This window comes from Alexandromys fortis, unplaced genomic scaffold, assembly GCF_014885135.2.
Source record: "Alexandromys fortis isolate MF-2015 unplaced genomic scaffold, M_Fortis_MF-2015_v1.1 scaffold_34, whole genome shotgun sequence".
Taxonomy (NCBI): domain Eukaryota; kingdom Metazoa; phylum Chordata; class Mammalia; order Rodentia; family Cricetidae; genus Alexandromys; species Alexandromys fortis.
Genome location: NW_026067933.1, coordinates 3526724 through 3545061, shown reverse-complemented (window position 1 = coordinate 3545061; position 18338 = coordinate 3526724). Strand labels below are relative to the sequence as shown.

Below are 18338 nucleotides of genomic sequence, written 5' to 3'. Positions count from 1 at the left end.
TTCTTCTAATATAAGGCAAAGTTCAGTGTTCTAAAAGTCTTACTGTTAAAGTTGTGTTTATTTTGAAAACTGGGTGTGGGATAGTATACTGCTCATCCCAGCCCATGGAAGGCTGAGGCAGGAGAGTCAGTACTGGGGGCTGCCTTGTGCTACAAGACACTGGCTCAAAAGAGAAAAGAAAAGAAATAACTTACTTTGAGATACAATGGAACACCTAGATAAGAGTGAACCCTCTGAGTCTGACTAAAATTCAGTATTGACCTTCCCGGTGTCCATACTGCTCTTCAGAGGAAGCTTTTTGACATCCACATGCAAGTGTGTCATCTTTATGTGTATCATATGTCTAGTTACAGTAATCCAGAGCTCTCCAGGCTGAGAATCCGGTAACAACAACAATCAAGTGAACGGTTCTGCAGCTGAGCCAGTGTGAACCATGCGTATTTTATCAGTGTCAAAGCTTTTTGTTTTGCCTTATTATTGAGAAAAATCCAAAAACATAAAACAAAATTTAGAAAATGATATATGTGATATGAACATTTTTTTTTTAAACAAAGAGCTCAAGATGACATGCTCTATGCCTTAACTCCATGAGTAAAGAGTGCTGTGTGTTCCTCGTCTACATTCGTGGAAATAACAGCAAGGGACATGACTTTGTCAAGGTCATCTCTCAATGAAGTGATTGAGGCACTCATATTCCCATATGTATATAATCAAAACTAGGCAAGTCTGCCATGTTGGACTTGATCTTTTTTTTTTGAAATATATTGACTGGTTTAAGTAGGTTTACTGAGCAATAACTTGTAACCCATTCAGTTTGTAAAGAATACTGGCAAATAAAAAAGTCAAATCACTAAAAAACCCATTGAAAAGGCAACAAAAAGTTAATTATTTTGAAATGCTTCCTATGAATAATTTATTTTTTTCAAGACCAGTGAAAACAATCTAAATGGCATTAATGACAACAATGGATTTCCAGTCCATACCCTGGAAAGAAGTCAAGAAAACATCTTTGTTTTGCCCAGATTTAACTGTGATGAATCTCTCAACATACTGGCAGCAGCTTTAAAGGACAATCCACACCTATTTCAGAATAGGTTAGCAGAAAGCTGCCAGGTTCTCCTACTCACGGGGTAGACTTTGGGGTTTTAATGTTTCTGTTAAGAAGTTAACGAGAACTAAGCTATAGATGCAGACATGGCAGCCTCAAGGGTTTCAAGGGTCCTGCACAGTGGAGGACACTCTCGGTCTGACCCGAGTGTCATGGGGACAGTCTGGCAATTAGCTGTGGCTCTTGGAGTCTAAGTGCCAAAGCTGCCTATTGAGACACGGGTGTGTTTCCTTAGTTTAACTTTAACCTGCTCTTCATGTTGCATCTGTGCCTACAGTTGACTGTGAATAAAGATAAGCCCAAAACAAGAAGTTAAATTGATTTTCAATCCCCTTTAAACAGTCATTAGAATATGTATTTATCTTGCACTTGTCTGATTGTAGATTCCAACAATGTTTTAAAGTCTAAATGCACTAAATTAAAAAGAAATTGATACTGTCTCATCAATATATTCAAGTCATAAGAACATATAAAATGAAAATCCTAATTGCCGATAATGATTTCTGTCCTCTACAGTTGCCACAGTATGAGAATTTTGAAAATATAATCTTAATGGCTTCATATTCTTACGTAGTATGAACATTACATAATTTAAATGCCTCCATTTTGCACATTAGCATATTTTCCAGTGGCTATCTCTTAATTGCAGTGCCATCAATATCTTGAATATAATGCTGTAGTCTCTCTCCAGTTAGTTTTTTTAAAATCTACGATCATAGTGTCTAAAGAACAGACTACCAAAGGTTTATTATCATGTGTCTGCTCACTAAATGTACACTCTCTCAATTGTATTTCTTTGTGTGTGCACTTGTGCACTTGTAGACAGATGCACAGGTGCACGTCTGTGTACATGCACGCAGAGTCCAGAGGACAGTGTTGGGCGCTGCCCCGTGGGTGCTCTCTAGCATCTTTTTAGGCTGGACCTCACTCCAGTCCAGGACTCTCCAGGTAGGCTCGGCCAGCAGGGCAGCGAGCCCTGGAGATCCACCTGTCTTCACCGTCTCAGGACTGGGATTGCAAGTGCTCTGTCCCAACTGATGTTATTTAAAGACATGAGCTCTGGAGAGGAAACATCTTTATGTTCTTACCTGGCAAGCACTTTACCAACTGAGCTCACGTCCCAGCATCAGTTCTTAGTAGAGCTACTGCAGCTACACTTTTTGTTCCTCTGTTCATATTTTACTCTTATTGGAGTGTAGAAATTTATGCTTTGAATATAAGAGTTATAAAAATTAACATCTATATATATATATATCAAACTGCCTTCTAAATATGCATTTTTTGTGATGCTGCTCATAGCATTCACAACATTAGTTAGAAGAGTTTCTTTTTTGCAGGGGGATGATGCTTTTTGTGGAGACTGAATAATGTGCTGAGTGTGATTGACTAATGAATGCTAAGACCTAGGTAGACCACCTTTATCATCCTCGTTAAGGGACCATCATTTTTGAAGGCATGGAAATAATGTAAGAGCCAGTGGGAGAAAGGGCAGGAGTGTGTGTGTGGAATGCTGTCCTCCATGAATGACATGGTTGCTGCACTTAAGAACTCACCATCACTGTGCTTACCTGTTCAAGACTGAGCCTGTCAAAGTGACACATATCTGTCCCCTTAGCAGATATGGTGGGAACTCCATTCTCTATGGCTTATGCCCTTTTTAGCAATGAGCTTTAGATTCAGCTTGTATTACTGGGTATACATTCCCTTCTGTGGAGGGTGCCTCGAATCTAGTCAGAGAGCAGTTGGCTACTTTAATGACAGTCATGCCACTATTGCATTGGTGGGCCACCTTGACTGGCAGGTCAGAGTCCACAGCTTAGGAAGATCCCTGATGACCTTTCTCCTTCATCAGCCTCCACAGAACCTTCTAGCACCATGTAAACAAACAAGCAGTCCGTCCCAGCTTGATTTCTCTAGGTATTTTTTTATGGTATTTTGTGCTTTTTATAAGTGCCATTATATTCTGTAGCTGCTCATATTAGTGTGCAAGTTCTTTGGGAAAATCTAAGCAATCCATCATAGAAGGCACAACAGATGTTCTTCTACTGTGGGTTTCAGTGCAAACAGGAGAGCAACAGAGTGCCTGGCAGCAGTCTCATTTGTATTACTAGATAGTGTTGCACTATTACTGTAGAGATGATTTAACCGTACACAACAGCACAGTGATAGATGATACAAACAGCACATATAATAATTTATAGTCAATTTCCTAACCACTTCCAGGAATGTTTCCTTACCTGTATGTCTCTTTCTACTTTTCATACTTTCAGCTCACCCTGCTTGTACATTTGCACATGTGGTTATTTTTATCTCATCTCTAGTCTTTTTATTACTGTGTCATCAAAAACTAGATTTTTCTTTTATGGAAGAACAAATTCACTGTTAATTATGGGTGTAAAATAGACAGCTATGATTGTGTGATAACAATGAGTTGTCCATCTCATCATTTTTTTTTTTTTTTTGTGAAAAGTGGTATTAAGCTACAAACTTTATTTTATACATTAACTTATTCTAGGCTGGCATAATGGAACTTGTCTCTCATTTAAGTCCTTCAGATATGATTTTCAAACTTAAATCAACTTTTAAAGTATTTTACTGTTATTATTCATTATTAATCATTTTAAATTATGTGTATATGTGTAGGTTTCTTCATGTAAGTGTGGTGCCACAGAGGTCAGATGATGGACTCAGATCCCCTGGAGCTGCAGGTAGATCTGACCATCTCTCCACCCCCAGACTTTAAATATCAATATCCAAAGGTACAGAGAATGCTTTAAATATATTCCTGTAATGCTGTAGAAGCATATCTATTACCTTAAGATTAGATCAATGATTTGTTAGTTTGTGAAGAATACGCTTTATCAACTGAGTAAAAGATTTGATTAAATTTATGTAAAATTCAAATTAAATATATATATATATATATATATAAAACCACATAACACTTTTTAAACATATGCATACCCCCCATTCCAAGACTCAAAGATAATCATGGAAGATGTAGAACACTTGTAAAAGCCAGAGGTAGTGGTTGATTGCAACCAAACAGTGTTCTTTGGACATGGCGGGGACATTGCACACATCAGCTCACAGCGCTGGGACTGCATGCACAAGATAAGCCAGGGAAAGTGTGTACTGGGGGATGGAGAAGAATTAGAAGGGAGGAAATAGGGGATGGACTTGATCATTATATGCATATATGAAATTTTTAAGCAATAAATAAATAAAATGAATGTGTAAGATCATAAACTATAATTGTCTATAAAAAGATTGTGTGATTTTAAAAACTATTTTGCACATATGTATTTTTATAACTCATCTAAAACAAGCATGCATGAGTACCTATGTGATAAAGATTATTATGAGCATGCCTTTAAATTTTAAAAATCTTCAGTTTTAGAAATATAGATGTGTCACTGAAGGTTAAGAGTGTGTGTTTAAGTATAGGAAAATACTGTAGTGTATTGTCCTCTCCAAAAAATGTCTGTGACCATTCTGAGCTGTCATTGGACACTCTAGAGTGGGTAAACACCCTGGCTGGGGAAGCTCTGTTGGTCCTTGGTGTCTACTGAACAATGACATTTCATGGCTCACCTCTGCCTCTTCCTCAGCCCTAGGAGACACATAGACTTCATTGGATGTGTCACTACTGATATTAACATTTGAAAAAATGACTGTCTTTGTTCCTTTACATTATTCTTCATGACTAATCTTTCCATATCTTTCGTTGATTTTATCATTTAAGGTTTTTTTTCCCAGAGTTCTTCAAGCATCTACTTTTTTTTTTAATCTCTTTAAGCTTACTGTCTAGAAACAGGTTACTTGAGCTTAAAACTTATTTTTAATCTAGCCTGCCTCATCATTAATAATACAAACCAATGTACCCTCCTGTTTGGCACTGTATTCCTTCTTAACTTTTGAGACTTTCAATACTAATGTTGCTGTGAAGCCCCTGCAGAAGGGAGGAAACCCAGTGGCATGCTCCCTCTAACACTGGAAGCCAGCTGAAAGGGAACAGCCGGAGTCAGGCCTGGTAATGTACACACTTTAGATTTATTTATTTATTATGTATACAACATTCCTTCTATATATGCCAGAAGAGGGCACCAGAACTCATTATAGATGGCTGTGAGCCACCATTTGGTTGCTGGGAATTGAACTCAGGACCTCTGGAGGAGCAGTCAGTGCTCTTAACCTCTGAGTCATCTCTCCAGCCCAAATGTACACACTTTACAAAGAGACATGGTTTTAGAGACTTGGGTTACATTAACAGTAAGAAAATGTTTGGGCGATTACTATATCCTAAGGAAGCTATATTATCTGGCTGACTATAATCAGTCAGGTCATAGCCACAAATGTCGTTTGTGTCTATACTTCATAAGAGAGAAAAGGACAGGCGACATAGTCATTAGAAATGAATGACAAGAAAATGAGCAGAGAAAATTCACCATTGATCGGTTGCCCTTAAGCAGAGAATTATGTTGGTGTGACTTGCATTGAAATGATGCTGAAGACTCTTTACACACAGGCAAATTTAATTTTACATGCAAAGTGTGCATTCGTTGGCTGCTGACATTTGATCACTCGGATAATGAATTGAAGTTTTTTGTTAGAAAGAGTAAGACAATCCCAACAGGGAAATCTGGGTACATATTTTGGCCTGAAGATGAACCGATCTCTGTGGCCTGGGTGTTGGTGGGAGGTGCTTCAGTTGGTGGCACTATTTTGGGAGGTTTTGGAAATATTAGAAGGTGAGATCTGACCAGAAAAAGTAGGTCACCATCCGTGGTCCTTCAGTGTATAGTCTCCCTGGCTTTGCCTGTCTCTCTGTGTTCCTGTCTGTGATGAGGGGAGCTCACTTCCCTCCACAGTCTCCCTCAGTTACGATGCTCTTCCCAAGTCATGGGGCCAAGAAACGGTAGACTGAATGCTTTGACGCAAGGAGGTAAAAATGAATCTTCCCCCTCTTATGGCATCTCTGCCAGGTATTTGGACACAGCTACATAAATGTTGTGCCTACCACACAGAGAGGCTTTACGCTTGTGTGGTATCATCGTAGACATTCCTTCATAACAAGTGGAATCTCTGCTGACACGCTCATTTCAGATTTTATGTTATTGTATTTTCATAACAGGTTATCACGACATCTGTCACTGTCAGTCTTTTTAAAAATTATTGCTGCATAGTATCTGCATGTCAAAACATTTAGTGGATAATTGCTCTGACGATACTAGACTGTCTCCAGGCTTCTGGCCCCTTGTTCAAGCTGTTACAAGTCACCTAACTTTCTTTATGGACACACTCCCAAACCTGTTCACTTCAGATAAAATATTTATCTTGTTGCTCCATAATCTTTTTTGATATACTCCAAAGAGAACTCAGACAGGTATCAGAGCCAACATGCTTCCATTAGCTCAGGAAACCACATCCTTTCCATTAAAACCAGACGTCCTAGGAAGGAAAGGAAGTAAGCAGAAAATTAAAGGTGGGGAGATTGATTCAACCTTTTTTCATAATGAATGTCCCCAAGAGTAAGTCTCTAATGATCTGCAGGCTGATGTGAGAGTTTGGCTGACCCTATAAGTTTTTGAAAGCTCCATCGTTTGCCCCTTTTCTTCTCTTGGAACACGCACTTCCTCTCTTCATGACTTTCCTTGTGAGCCTTTCCCAAGAGCTTCCAAAATACATCCTATTCTTATCTCTTTCCCCACCCTTCTGGTTTCTCATCACCAACCGACTTCTTTCCTCCCTCTGCTGAAAAGTGTGTCTTTAAAGGTTTTCAGGTGTAGAAGTATTATCTGCTTTGGCAAATTCATCTTCAGAAATTCTGTGGCTGTGTTTTCTCTGGTTTCTTTTTCTGAGAATAACTGTTTCTCCCCTCCCTCCTTTATATTCTGGACATTGTATGACATTAAATATGGACATATCTCTTTATGCAAAATCAAAACACTGTTCCTACAGTCTGTAGCAGGAGGCAGATGACAATGTGTTGATCAAGATGTAACAGAGAGGTTAGTTAGGGTAAACTCGTAATCAGAAGTGATTTTATAATTAGAATATTTATGATATTTTAGTTGGAAATAAGCATTTCATTTTTATTTGGAAAGAGGGGATTTAAAACATGAGAAAAATAGTAATGGTGGTTATCAAAGAAAGTAAAACTTTACATGAGTATAAAGAGAAATAAATATATAATTGTGTATATGCTTATATGTATATTTCTACTTATTTTTATATAGGTTGTTTGAAAGATTTGTTTTTACATTTTTGGGGGGGGGGCCTGGGAGAGTACATGCTTTTCCTGGCCCATGTTCAGAAGTCAGAGGAAAGCATGTAGGATTTCTTTCCTTCCACTGTGTGAGTTTTCAGGACTGAATTCAGATTAGCATTCTCAGCAGCAAGTGCCTTTATTCCTTGAGCCCCTTATATTGATTCTTAAGGCAAGAGCAAGATGAAATGGGTTGAAAAATGAATGTTTAAAGTTTCCTGAAAGAGGAAAAAAAAACTAAAAATGAAATAAAAATGGGGCTGGGGATTTAGCTCAGTGGTTGAGAGCTTGCCTAGAAGCTCAAGGCCCAGGGTCTGGTTCTCACCTGGGGGGCCGGGGGAGGGGGCAGATAACAAAAGTTATCTGAAAGAACAAAAGCTGAATCTCTCTCAAGTTTTAAGCAGTTTCAAACATCACTTCACAGAAGAAAATATTTTTTGGTAACAAATTTCAGAGTAGCCTTTTAAAAGACTCACTCGATGATATTCATTTCCGTATACTCTAGTGTACAATTCCTTAGAATTTCTCTCCTGCTGTATCCTTACAAAACAGACCTGAACAGACTTAGTTGGGGTTGAACCATTTTCCCAACTGAAGTTCCCCTCTTCGGATGACTCAACCTTGTGTAAAGTTGAGATAAAACTAGTCTGAACATAGACTTAGGTGTTTTAAATGCAGAGAAATAAAAATCTAAAAGCGACAGGAACTGAGATCTACAAAAATAGAACACCACTATAATTTCAGTGAATGGCGAATGTTTAAACTCTTTGAGAAATCGCACTTTATGTGGGATTTCCTGGCCTTCGGAGCATACAATGCTAGGGAAAAAGTGAGCCCAGTCTTTTCTCCTTGCTCACTGGAGCTATCATGTCTCATCTATCCAACCTCTGAGTGCAGTTCTCGAAGTGGGGTACTCTCTCACGCCCAGGGTCTGTGCGATTAGCATATGAATGTGTAACGGGATTGTTTGAAGTCACAATTAAGGGAACAATACATAGAGGAGCTGAAGGGAACTACCAACACCTGGGAATCTCGCATTGAAAAGGCGTTCCTAATGTATGTAATTAGAAACCAAGGACAAAATGCTCTTTGTGTGGTAATAAAAGCCCTAGAAGGAAAGCCAAAAAGTGGTTCATGTTTTGCTGTCATTCTTTGTGGTGAATGTTAAAGCAAGGGTTTATCCGTTACACTTACTTCAAAGGAACCCTGGTTAAGTACAGTTTTTGCATGGTATCATCTTGGAAAATCATCCAAAGGCTTCTATATGATAAAAATACCTAACAGCTAAAAATGAAATATTTCAGATGCATAAACGATTAGAGAATGATTCCTGCAAGGTGGGTGCAGAGTTTGAGGAGAAACATCCTGCTGATTGCCTGGACAAACCACACACGTCCAGTTAATCCTCTGTAACGGATTTCTTTTCAGTTGTGCCAACAGACCTCCGGCCTGCTACATGGTTTTGCTTTGTTTTACTTCTCTTTAAGGTATACAAGGATCCTGCTCAGGGAACAGCACCTTACCAAAGTCATGAAGAGCTTTTTAATCCTGGGGCAGGATCAGTGATTGGGGGAGCAGGGAATGAGGGTATTAGTGCTTCCGTTTTTATCAGTGACTGCATGTACAAATTAGTCCTCTGGTATCATTGCCTCATAGTGAAACAGAACATTTTCCCATAAATTGTTAAAGTTCAAGTTGTATATATTCCTTTATTCTCAGCATTTAAATTCATCTAAATAACTATCATTTTAAGAGAACTGGATTTGAACAATTAACAGTGAGCCTAATCTCACCGTCAAGCAGAGAAACAAATGCAGGCGTAACTGTTCACAGCACTGCTATTCCATAATATGCCCCAAGGGGAAACTACTGGAGAGCCCATTGGATGATGAACGGGTAAATTAAATAGGGCATGTCTGCTTTCAAAACAGAGTTTTCAGGAGACAAATTAGGCTATTGCCGTAGAAGAGAAAAGCCAGAGCCAATCGGACCTCAGCTCCTGTGAAGTACGGTTTTCTAAGGGCTGCCATGAGCTGGTGGGAAGGACCTGAATGACATCTGGGGAACACAGTAGTCACGTGTGCTTGTTAATAGATGTTATCCAAAAGAAAAATAAACTCAGGTTCTCGCCACGTGCAGCAAGTTCTTCCTGAGCCTGTGAGACAAGGATTCTGTTTCCCTCGATGCCTGCACTCCTCCAGCCTGGTGCCCAGTACTCGAGAAGCAAATTGTCGGATTGGCTGCTAAAGACTTCTCCATCTTAATGGAAGAGAAAGATATTAGAGTTCCAGCATTTCTGCAGTAAAATGGAAGTCTAAGAAAAGGGAAATGAGCACCAGGAAAAAATTGATCAGCATTTAGTCAACCCCAGGGGAAGTTGATCCTGATTTGGTAACCAGAGAGTGAAGTACTCTTTGTGAGTAAAAAGAAAATGGATGAAGTTTTGATGAGTGCGGATCATGAAGGAGCCTTGAAAACACTACATGAAATGAATGAGGTCGATCACAAAATGATTCATTGTACAATTGTGCTTATACAAAACATGAGCCATATTCAAATATATAAAGAGTAGGTAATAAGAATAAGAAATAATTTTCCCCATTAATGAGAAAAAGATCAACATAGAACATGCACGTTTGTGTGAATATTCACAGGAGAGTGGTGAGAACTTCATATTTGAATGAACATTGTTCCTCAAGGTCATTAGTAAACTGTCTACAGTCTTTTCTGGATCAAGAGTTCTGTCAGCTGCACTGGTTGGGTCCCAGACACAGCTTGCAGAGGTTTCCTGAACTCACCCTGAAGCTGAAATAGAGCAGGGACATTCCGGTAGTTAGGGTGTAAGGGTCTGTGGCACGGTATTAGCACCGTGAATCCTGATCCCTGAGTGTTACAATGGATCTAGGCACATTTTGAATTACACAGAATGAAGTTGGGGACTTCCACCCACCTTCTTCCTGTATGAATTGTCCTATATTCTCCCTAGAGCCTCTCTCCTTGGGCCACAAGGTATCTGCCCCTTTCATAATGGTGGAAGCTTTCCTCGGTCTTACCTGCACCAGGAACCTTCATTCCTCCAGGGATGAATTCACTTACAATGAAGGGAGATGATGTGGTATGTCCTTCAGTATATGTGTTGTTTTTATTTGGCTAATGAATAAGGCTGCTTTGGCCAGTGACTTAGGAGAATATAGCCAGGCTGGAAGAGATAAAGGGAGAGAGTAGGTGGAGTCAGGGAGACTCCATGTAGCTGCTGAAACAGAAGGACACACCAGAACCTTACTAGTAGGATACAATCTTGAGGTGATACAGATTAAAAGAAATGGGTTAATTTAAGATATAAGACTTAGTCATAAATATGCCTAAGCTATTGGCCAAACATTATTGTAATTAATGTAGTTTCTGTGTGATTATTCAAGTCTGGGTGCCAAGAAATGAACCAGCAGTCTCCTCCTACAATAACATTTCCCCAGTCACAGTCATACATTAAAGATTTCAGTTTTGCTCTGTCTGTCCTTCTTCCGCAGAGGCAGCTTCTGCCTCTGTCTCTCTTCTTCTCTCCTCTCCCTTTTCTCCTTTCTCTCCTTTCTTCCCCCTCTGTAACCCATTAAATAAACTCTATACAACCCCGCCCCCGAAAGATTTCAATTTCAAGATATCTAATTTCATTGTGTTTTAAAAGAAACACAAGTTTTGAACATAAGATAGCCACTCGGCTCTTTTAAGTGTTTATAAATATGTGTTGGATCTATAAAACCACAAATATGTTTTCAAGCAACAGGATTTCAGATATTGAACAGAGACAAGCTGTCCTTTCTGACCATGCCCTTCTTTGTGATGATGCCTCTAAGTTGCTGAGAACTTTGCTCCATCTCTGCTTGAGCTCAGTGTTTCCTAACTACTCCAGAACAGGGGCGTTGATGTTGATAATGGCAGAGGTGTAACTGAGTGGAGATGTTGGGAGGGTGACATAAAAACAAATATTGAACTAACCACTCATGGTGTGAAGAATTTGGGCAATATAATTCTTAATGCTTTTCTGGAAGTTAATCACGTAATTTTCTTTGGTTCTAGATTGGACTTATGGATACTACAGACAACAGAGAAAACTTGTTGAAGAGATTGGATGGTCCTATACAGGTAAGCATACTACTGACACTGTGAGAATTAACAGACCCCCCCTTTTTTTTTGCTTTGGATCTGTTACTGTACATAAAAAGGAATTTTTATAACCTAGTGCATTATTTTAGTTTCCCTCCAGGCTGTCCTATTAATTAATAAACTATAATTGGTAGAAAAATGATTTTTAGTGGGCTTTTCATAAGTTTGGTAGTATAGCATATTGAATAGAGCTGGGTGTAGATCTCAGGACTTTACTTTTATTCCTTTGGGACAATGCATAACCTCCCTGAGGGCAAGCTGGGCATAAAGTGAGCTAATGAAGTCAGAAGCACTTGCTTAGATCTTTCTTTAAATGGAAACTTCCAGTAAGTACTAGTGGCCAGTGTTATAATTGTGTTGTTAGTGATTATTTTACACTCATTTGGCAAACTTTGATAATGTACGTTTTTTGGAAGTGTCTTCCTTCTGAATGACTGTGACTGAGTTCACTGGAATCAAACTCTAAAATTATTCTGTCTGATAACCATACTTGGCTTGAATCATCACAAATGTTTGAAGTAGGTTAGAAGGAATCCTAAGCAGAAGTCATGATCAAAGCCCTGGAGGGAAGAGAAGCTGTAGTGTTGACTGAAAGAACATGAGCGGGAGCTGGATAGATCTCACAGTTGGCAACCACTTGGGATACTGTTAGAAGCGCTGCAGTCAGACACTGATTACACACGAGTGGGTTGGTGAGATGACCTCACAGTAGAAGGGACTGACCATGAGCCTGACCAGTCTGGGCTTGATTTTACAGAACAGCCCAGCAAAGTCTATTTTTATATAGAAGGACATGCATTTCTCTTTTTGTCAATTTATTGTTAATATACAAATATTGTTAATTTATTTTTAATATACAAAATAACAGGTTTCATTATGATCTTTCCGTGTGTTCATAAACATTGTTTGCTCATATTTGCCCAGGTACACCCTTCTCCAGTTCCTCTTTCACCCTCACTGGTTCACGTCCTCTACCTAAGTAGTCCCTGTTTTCCTTTGTCCTTATTTTTGTTCTTACCTTAGAAATAGTACATATTCACTGTAGAGAATTTAGAGACTAGGTTCAAGTGCACAAAGGAAAATACAAATCACTCTTTATCTTGTTCAATTCTATGCACTAATAAACATATCGTGGGCCTTTCCTGGAAGCTTTTATTATCTTAGGTTTGGATGTTTTGTGTATTTTGTCCATCTTAGTTTTGGAGTATTTTTTTATGCCTTTACACATTTCAGTGATGACTCCTGCTCATCAGAGTCCTTAATACCTGCCTGATACTGCACTGATGAGAAGTTTGATTACTTAACGACTCTTCTTGTGTTCATATAGCTGTCTTATAAGTAATGTTGTGTGTAGGCAGATGTGTCTTTATCTTCATTTTGTCGTGTATTTATGTGCAGTTTCTAACTAGGAGAAAGTATTTTTGAGTGTCCTGGAACATTCTTCCTGACGTTTGTTCTGAAGAGGTCACAGTCATTGTTAGTAGAAATAAGTGACTGCTCAGTAAGTGCTGCTCAGGATTTGGCGTTTTGAAGACCTTTACTAATATTACAGGGCCCTTTTTATGACATTTCTTATTCTAAGTTATTCTACTTGATTGCTTTAAAATTTGAAATCAGGTTAAAAAAATCAAAGTGAGTGTTGGGGCACACCCCTTTAATCCCAACACTCAGGAGACAAAGGCAGAGGCAAGCAGATCTCTGAGTTCGAGGCCAGCCTAGACTATATAGTGAGCTCCAGGATAGTCAGGGCTGTGGAGAAGAAACCATATCTCAAAAATAAAAAAGGAAAGAAAAAAGAGAAAAGAGTAAGGAAGGAAATAAGGAAGGAAGGAAGGAAGGAAGGAAGGAAGGAAGGAAGGAAGGAAGGAAGGAAGGAAGGAAGGAGAGAGAAAAGAAAAGAAGCTAAGTTGAAATATGGAAAAAATTAATAAACTGGAAAATCAACAAATTAAAATTGATCTCTCTGCCATATGGCAGATCAAGTAGATCCCTCTTTAGAAAAGACCTGTCCTTAATGTTCTCACTTATAATAATGATCTAAAAACCTATGGAAAATAACTTTACATTTTATAAGCCTTATAAAACATATAAGAAAAAATTATCCATAATTCTCATTACAGATTTGTTTGCTTTTCTTCCTTTCTTTAGTTGGCTCTTCCATCACTGTGTAGTGATTCACATTCACTAATATTCACTTGAACTTCTTCAAAATAGATTTTGATAAAAATAATTGTTTGATCAAAGGGCCTTTATGATTAATTATATCATATTTTTATAATCATCACATTAGAGATATTGCCAAACTATGTAAAAAATGTTGTCTTATTTCTTTTTATTCCTACATTTTCACTAATACCAATGTTAAAGTTACAATGAAATTTTTAGTAAAAAGATCTTACATTTTATATTCATTTTCCAAATTATTTGATTTGTGCAGAAATTTACACAACAAAAGTTAGATAATGTTGTGGGATATATGATAATGTGAGGTGATAGTCAATTAATAATGAATAACACCAAGACTTAAAATCAAAAGTAAAAGACCCTTAGGATAGATCTATGTAATTTTACTTGTGTTTTTATGCATATTCATGTGCTACTCATCTGAATGAATTTTGGTTTGCATTCGAGCCTAGGATATGGGCAAGCTTTTTTCTACCACATATACAATTCATACAACGTAAAAATTTTAAAGTAAGCTGGCATAAAAGATAAAAGTATCTCATATCTTTAAATTGTATTGCAAGTAATAACTTCAAGTATTTTAACTTAGTTTGACTTTACTAAAGTAATATTGAGGTTAAAATAGTATAAGTAATAAAAGAATTATCACAATCAAAAATTTTAAATTATGGAAAATAATTGCCAACCTGCTTATCAATTTCTGAAATGTTAGAGGTCTTAAGTGTCCAAAAGTAACTTCTGATTATATGGTCTGAATATTTTGATTCTATTAATGGGTTATCTAGAAAATTTTCCAAAATTACACTCTTTTGTTGTGACTAACGCTATATAATTTCCTGATTTCTACTACTAACACATTATCTGTTTAAAGATGAATATTGTTAGAAGCTGATTTTAGATAGGTGCTATATTTGTATCACTATAAAATATTTTTCATGTGTGATTAATGCTAGTTATTGAGTTATAACTTTATTAATGAATATAACAAAGTACTGTTTTCTCAAAATTTAAATAATTTTGTTTACTTTATAACTTTATATCTGATGACTATAATCCATTTTGGATTTATTTTCATCCAAAAGACAAATCTTGTGTTTTATACAGAATTGCAACTATTTATATCTTAATGCCAGAGAAATCATTCACCATGGCAAAATCATGACATCTCAACGAACTGTTCTGCACAATGTCTGCTGACATCAGATGCTGGACAATGTGGAGGCAAACTATCTTCCCAGTGCTTCTTAAACCTGACTCTGAGTAGGTTAAAAGTGTTGCCTCTGAGATGAACTTTTCTCGAAGGAATTTTCATGAGGTTTAATAGTTTTACATTCTTTCACTTTTATAGTTGTATTTTTTCTTTTCATTTTCTAATAAACTTACAAATCATCTTTCAAAAATTTACCACTTAACTGTTTTTAAAAAAAATTTATAAACAAACACTAATATATTGTAGAGGACCCTGCAACATGGAGTTATATCGAGTAACAGTCAACCTGGTTTAGTCTGCTTAACAGCAAACTTTGTAGTTTCAGAGGTCACAAGAATAATAAATAATTAAAATAAATAAAATAAAATAAAATAAAAAGAATGGGTTCTTTTGCTCCAGTGAATCTTTAAGCGAAGAAGCCAGGTGATTACTAGGACTCTTAACCTGCAGTGCAAAGCAAGCTTTTATACACCCTCTCTTACCCAAAATGTAGTACTAGAAAATGGAGACTCTCAAGTTTGGGGAGAGTTATCATTCTCAATGCTCCAAGAAACGGCAGCAGATATAAATGGACTGATGGGAAGACTGTGGAGGTGTTGCCCAGCTTCCCCAGGTCCCAGAAAAGCTGGGTGTGCCTGGTGAGCTAAGAAGAAAGCAGTTCTACCATGAGTTTCAGTACTTAAACTAGTAGCAATGCAGTGCAACCGTGCAATATACGATTATCTGGGGAGCTAGCCACAGAACTACTCCCTTGGATGTCCTAACTGAGCAAGGCATGGCTCATTGGTCAAATGACCAGGCTTGGAGTGAATCGGTTTGTGCATACATAATGAGCAGCTCTATCCTCTATAAATCGGGTTTTATGACCCTGCCTGTAACCAAAAGCCTGTTGGTTTTACCTCCCATCAGAAGCAGTCTCGTGATCAAAAGTGCAAACTTATTAAAATGTGGCATTGCTGTGGAAGGGTAACACGTTTCCAAAGGGGTATTGGACAGTTGGGTGACAGTGGAAGATGAATTGTGTTGTTTATATTAATGCCTTTTATTGGTTTGGGAAATTATTTCTGGAACAGTTCAAGAGTCTAAGGAAATTTTATAATTGTTTGCAGTTCCTACAGAGTCTGACTTTATTCTTTTCTAGCTGGAATATCAAATAAAATAGCTAAGTATTTTATCCAAATGAATGTATCTCTCCCAAGAAAATCCTTATTCACCATAGCATTTACCTCATTTTAAAATTCGAACATTTAAGGCTGACTAGGGCTTCCAATGCTTTGCTTACTATTCTTCCTCAAAAACAAAAATTATAGTTACATATAAAATTTAAAATTAAGTTCATGGTGTGATTCTTAAATGTAACTAATTTTGTAGAGAGCAGAAATGATTCCATTTACACACTTAGTCTATATTTTGTGTTGTGGTGTTTGAATTTGTTGAAGTAGCTGAACTCTTAGAAGATTTCTGAAAGTGTTTGCCCATAGGCTATTCTGCTAATAAAAACTGCAAGCTTGACATTTTTCAGTGAGGGTGCTGTCAGGCCACCGGAAGTCATTTTCGACATGGGACACACCAACAGGATTCCAGTGGAATCACTTAAGCTGAGATTGTTTATTAAAGATTATATGCTTGAAGTAGATGAAGTAGCAGTACAAATCCCTCCTAGCTACCAGATGGGTGGAGAAGCAGAGAGCAGGCAAGAATTACTCTCTTAATTGTGCTTTTTATGTAGATTAAAAACAACTTTTCTATTCAGGACTGCTGTTGTTGTGCTGAGAGATGACAGGGCTGCTCCATAAAGATAACAGTCCCAATGTGAAAGTTTTTTAGAAAGATAAGCGAGGTGTGGTGGGAGGGCAGACTGAAAACCTGGGGATGTCAGCGCTAAAACCCGACTCCACAGTTTTACTCTTTGTAAGCTCTTAGAAGATGAGGTTCACTCTGTAGCAGTATAGCATTAGATTTTCTGTGACAGTGTCCAAATCAAGATAATTGCGTGAGGACAAATATTTTTGTCTTTCATTTTTACTATTATGAATGTGTAGCTCAAGATGATCCTAAGAGATGCTAGAATCTTATTTTCACTTGACTTGTTAGGTCTTACCTAACAAGCTTGAGCAATGATAAGGTTATTGGAAATATATGAACTTTGACTGTTCCATTCTTAGAAGTTGTCACTACTGAAATATCTTTGCCTCCTAGACTTACAAAGATTATTTTATTTTTCCTTTAGCATTCTTTAAAGAAACTTGGAATTGACTTTTTCATATATTCTCAAGTTTTCTTGCCTCCAAGCACCTTTTTAAAGATTAGTTTTAGTTAAAGGGTTACAATGGGCACATGGCAGAAAATGCAGCCCTTATGACCACTGTTGGGCTTGCCTGGGTACCGAAAGAAGGAGATTTTAAATACTAAATGAATCTATTTCCTGAAGAAGAATATCTTTTCTTGCTTGATAAATATATAGAGCAAACATATATTAGAGAAAACATAGAGCCACATGGGCTTTGTGGTGTTTGACAAGGAATGCACTTTAGTATTTTAGACCATACCCAGCACAAAGACTATCTGAATCTATGCAGAGTAATGGCTGGAGTCTGGCTTGTCTGGGTCGTTTCCTGCTTCTGGGATGTCTTTTCAAACTGCTATTTAGTCTTCTTTGATCCCTTATATTTGAATTCCTTATATTAAAGAGATTGTTCATTCTCATTTCAAGTGTAGGAGTGGGAAAAAAAATCAAGTAACAGAATTGCCCCATTTCTGTCTAAAATTGCACATTCATGTGGGCAGAGAGGAGAGGCCTGGGAAAACACAGCCCAGACCCTTGGTATCGTCATCCTGGAGAATGAGTCAGTGGAAACAGATGAGAACATAGCAACAGGATTGTCACTTCCTACTGTGCATGGCTCACTGAGCACTCTTTATATTGACAAAGAAAGATTTTGAAAAAAAAAATCATTGTTGTAAGTTATTTTTCAGTGCATCTATCTTGTTTAGTTGAAAAGGAGAAGGTCACTAGGTAAGATCCACAGCTCTGTCTTTACTCAATGTGATAGGGGTCTGTGCTTGGCTGAGTCTCAGTTAGTGGATCAAGCACAAAGAGCACACAGGGCACTCTGCATCCAATTCCCTGCCTGTGGCTGACCTGTAGGCAGAAGAAGCTGCTAATTGCTCTTCATTTCAGGTTTTTCATCTGTAAAAAGTTCTTAATAACACCCTATCTAATTGAGTATGGATTAGATAAATGCTTCCCATTGTTGCAAAAAAAAAAAAAAAAAAAAAAGCTCTTTGAGCAAGGACTATATGCTGCAAATCCAAGTGATTATTGTTTGGCAGTGTCTTAGCTTGAGCCTGAACAGATTGAACAAGCCTGGGCGCATCTGATAATCTCACAGGAGGATTTAGAAAGA

At 37.7% G+C, this 18338-nt stretch overlaps 1 protein-coding gene across 3 annotated transcripts in view; it reads left to right on the top strand.

Moving 5' to 3' along the window:
- The window catches only part of Ptprz1 (protein tyrosine phosphatase receptor type Z1), a 179145-nt gene that overhangs the window by 38876 nt on the left and 121931 nt on the right, over positions 1-18338 (top strand). For all 3 annotated transcript variants that reach the window (XM_050145943.1, XM_050145942.1, XM_050145941.1), the window contains exon 2: positions 11451-11516. In XM_050145943.1, coding sequence (XP_050001900.1) covers positions 11451-11516 — 66 coding nt within the window. The remainder of the gene's footprint in view (positions 1-11450; positions 11517-18338) is intronic.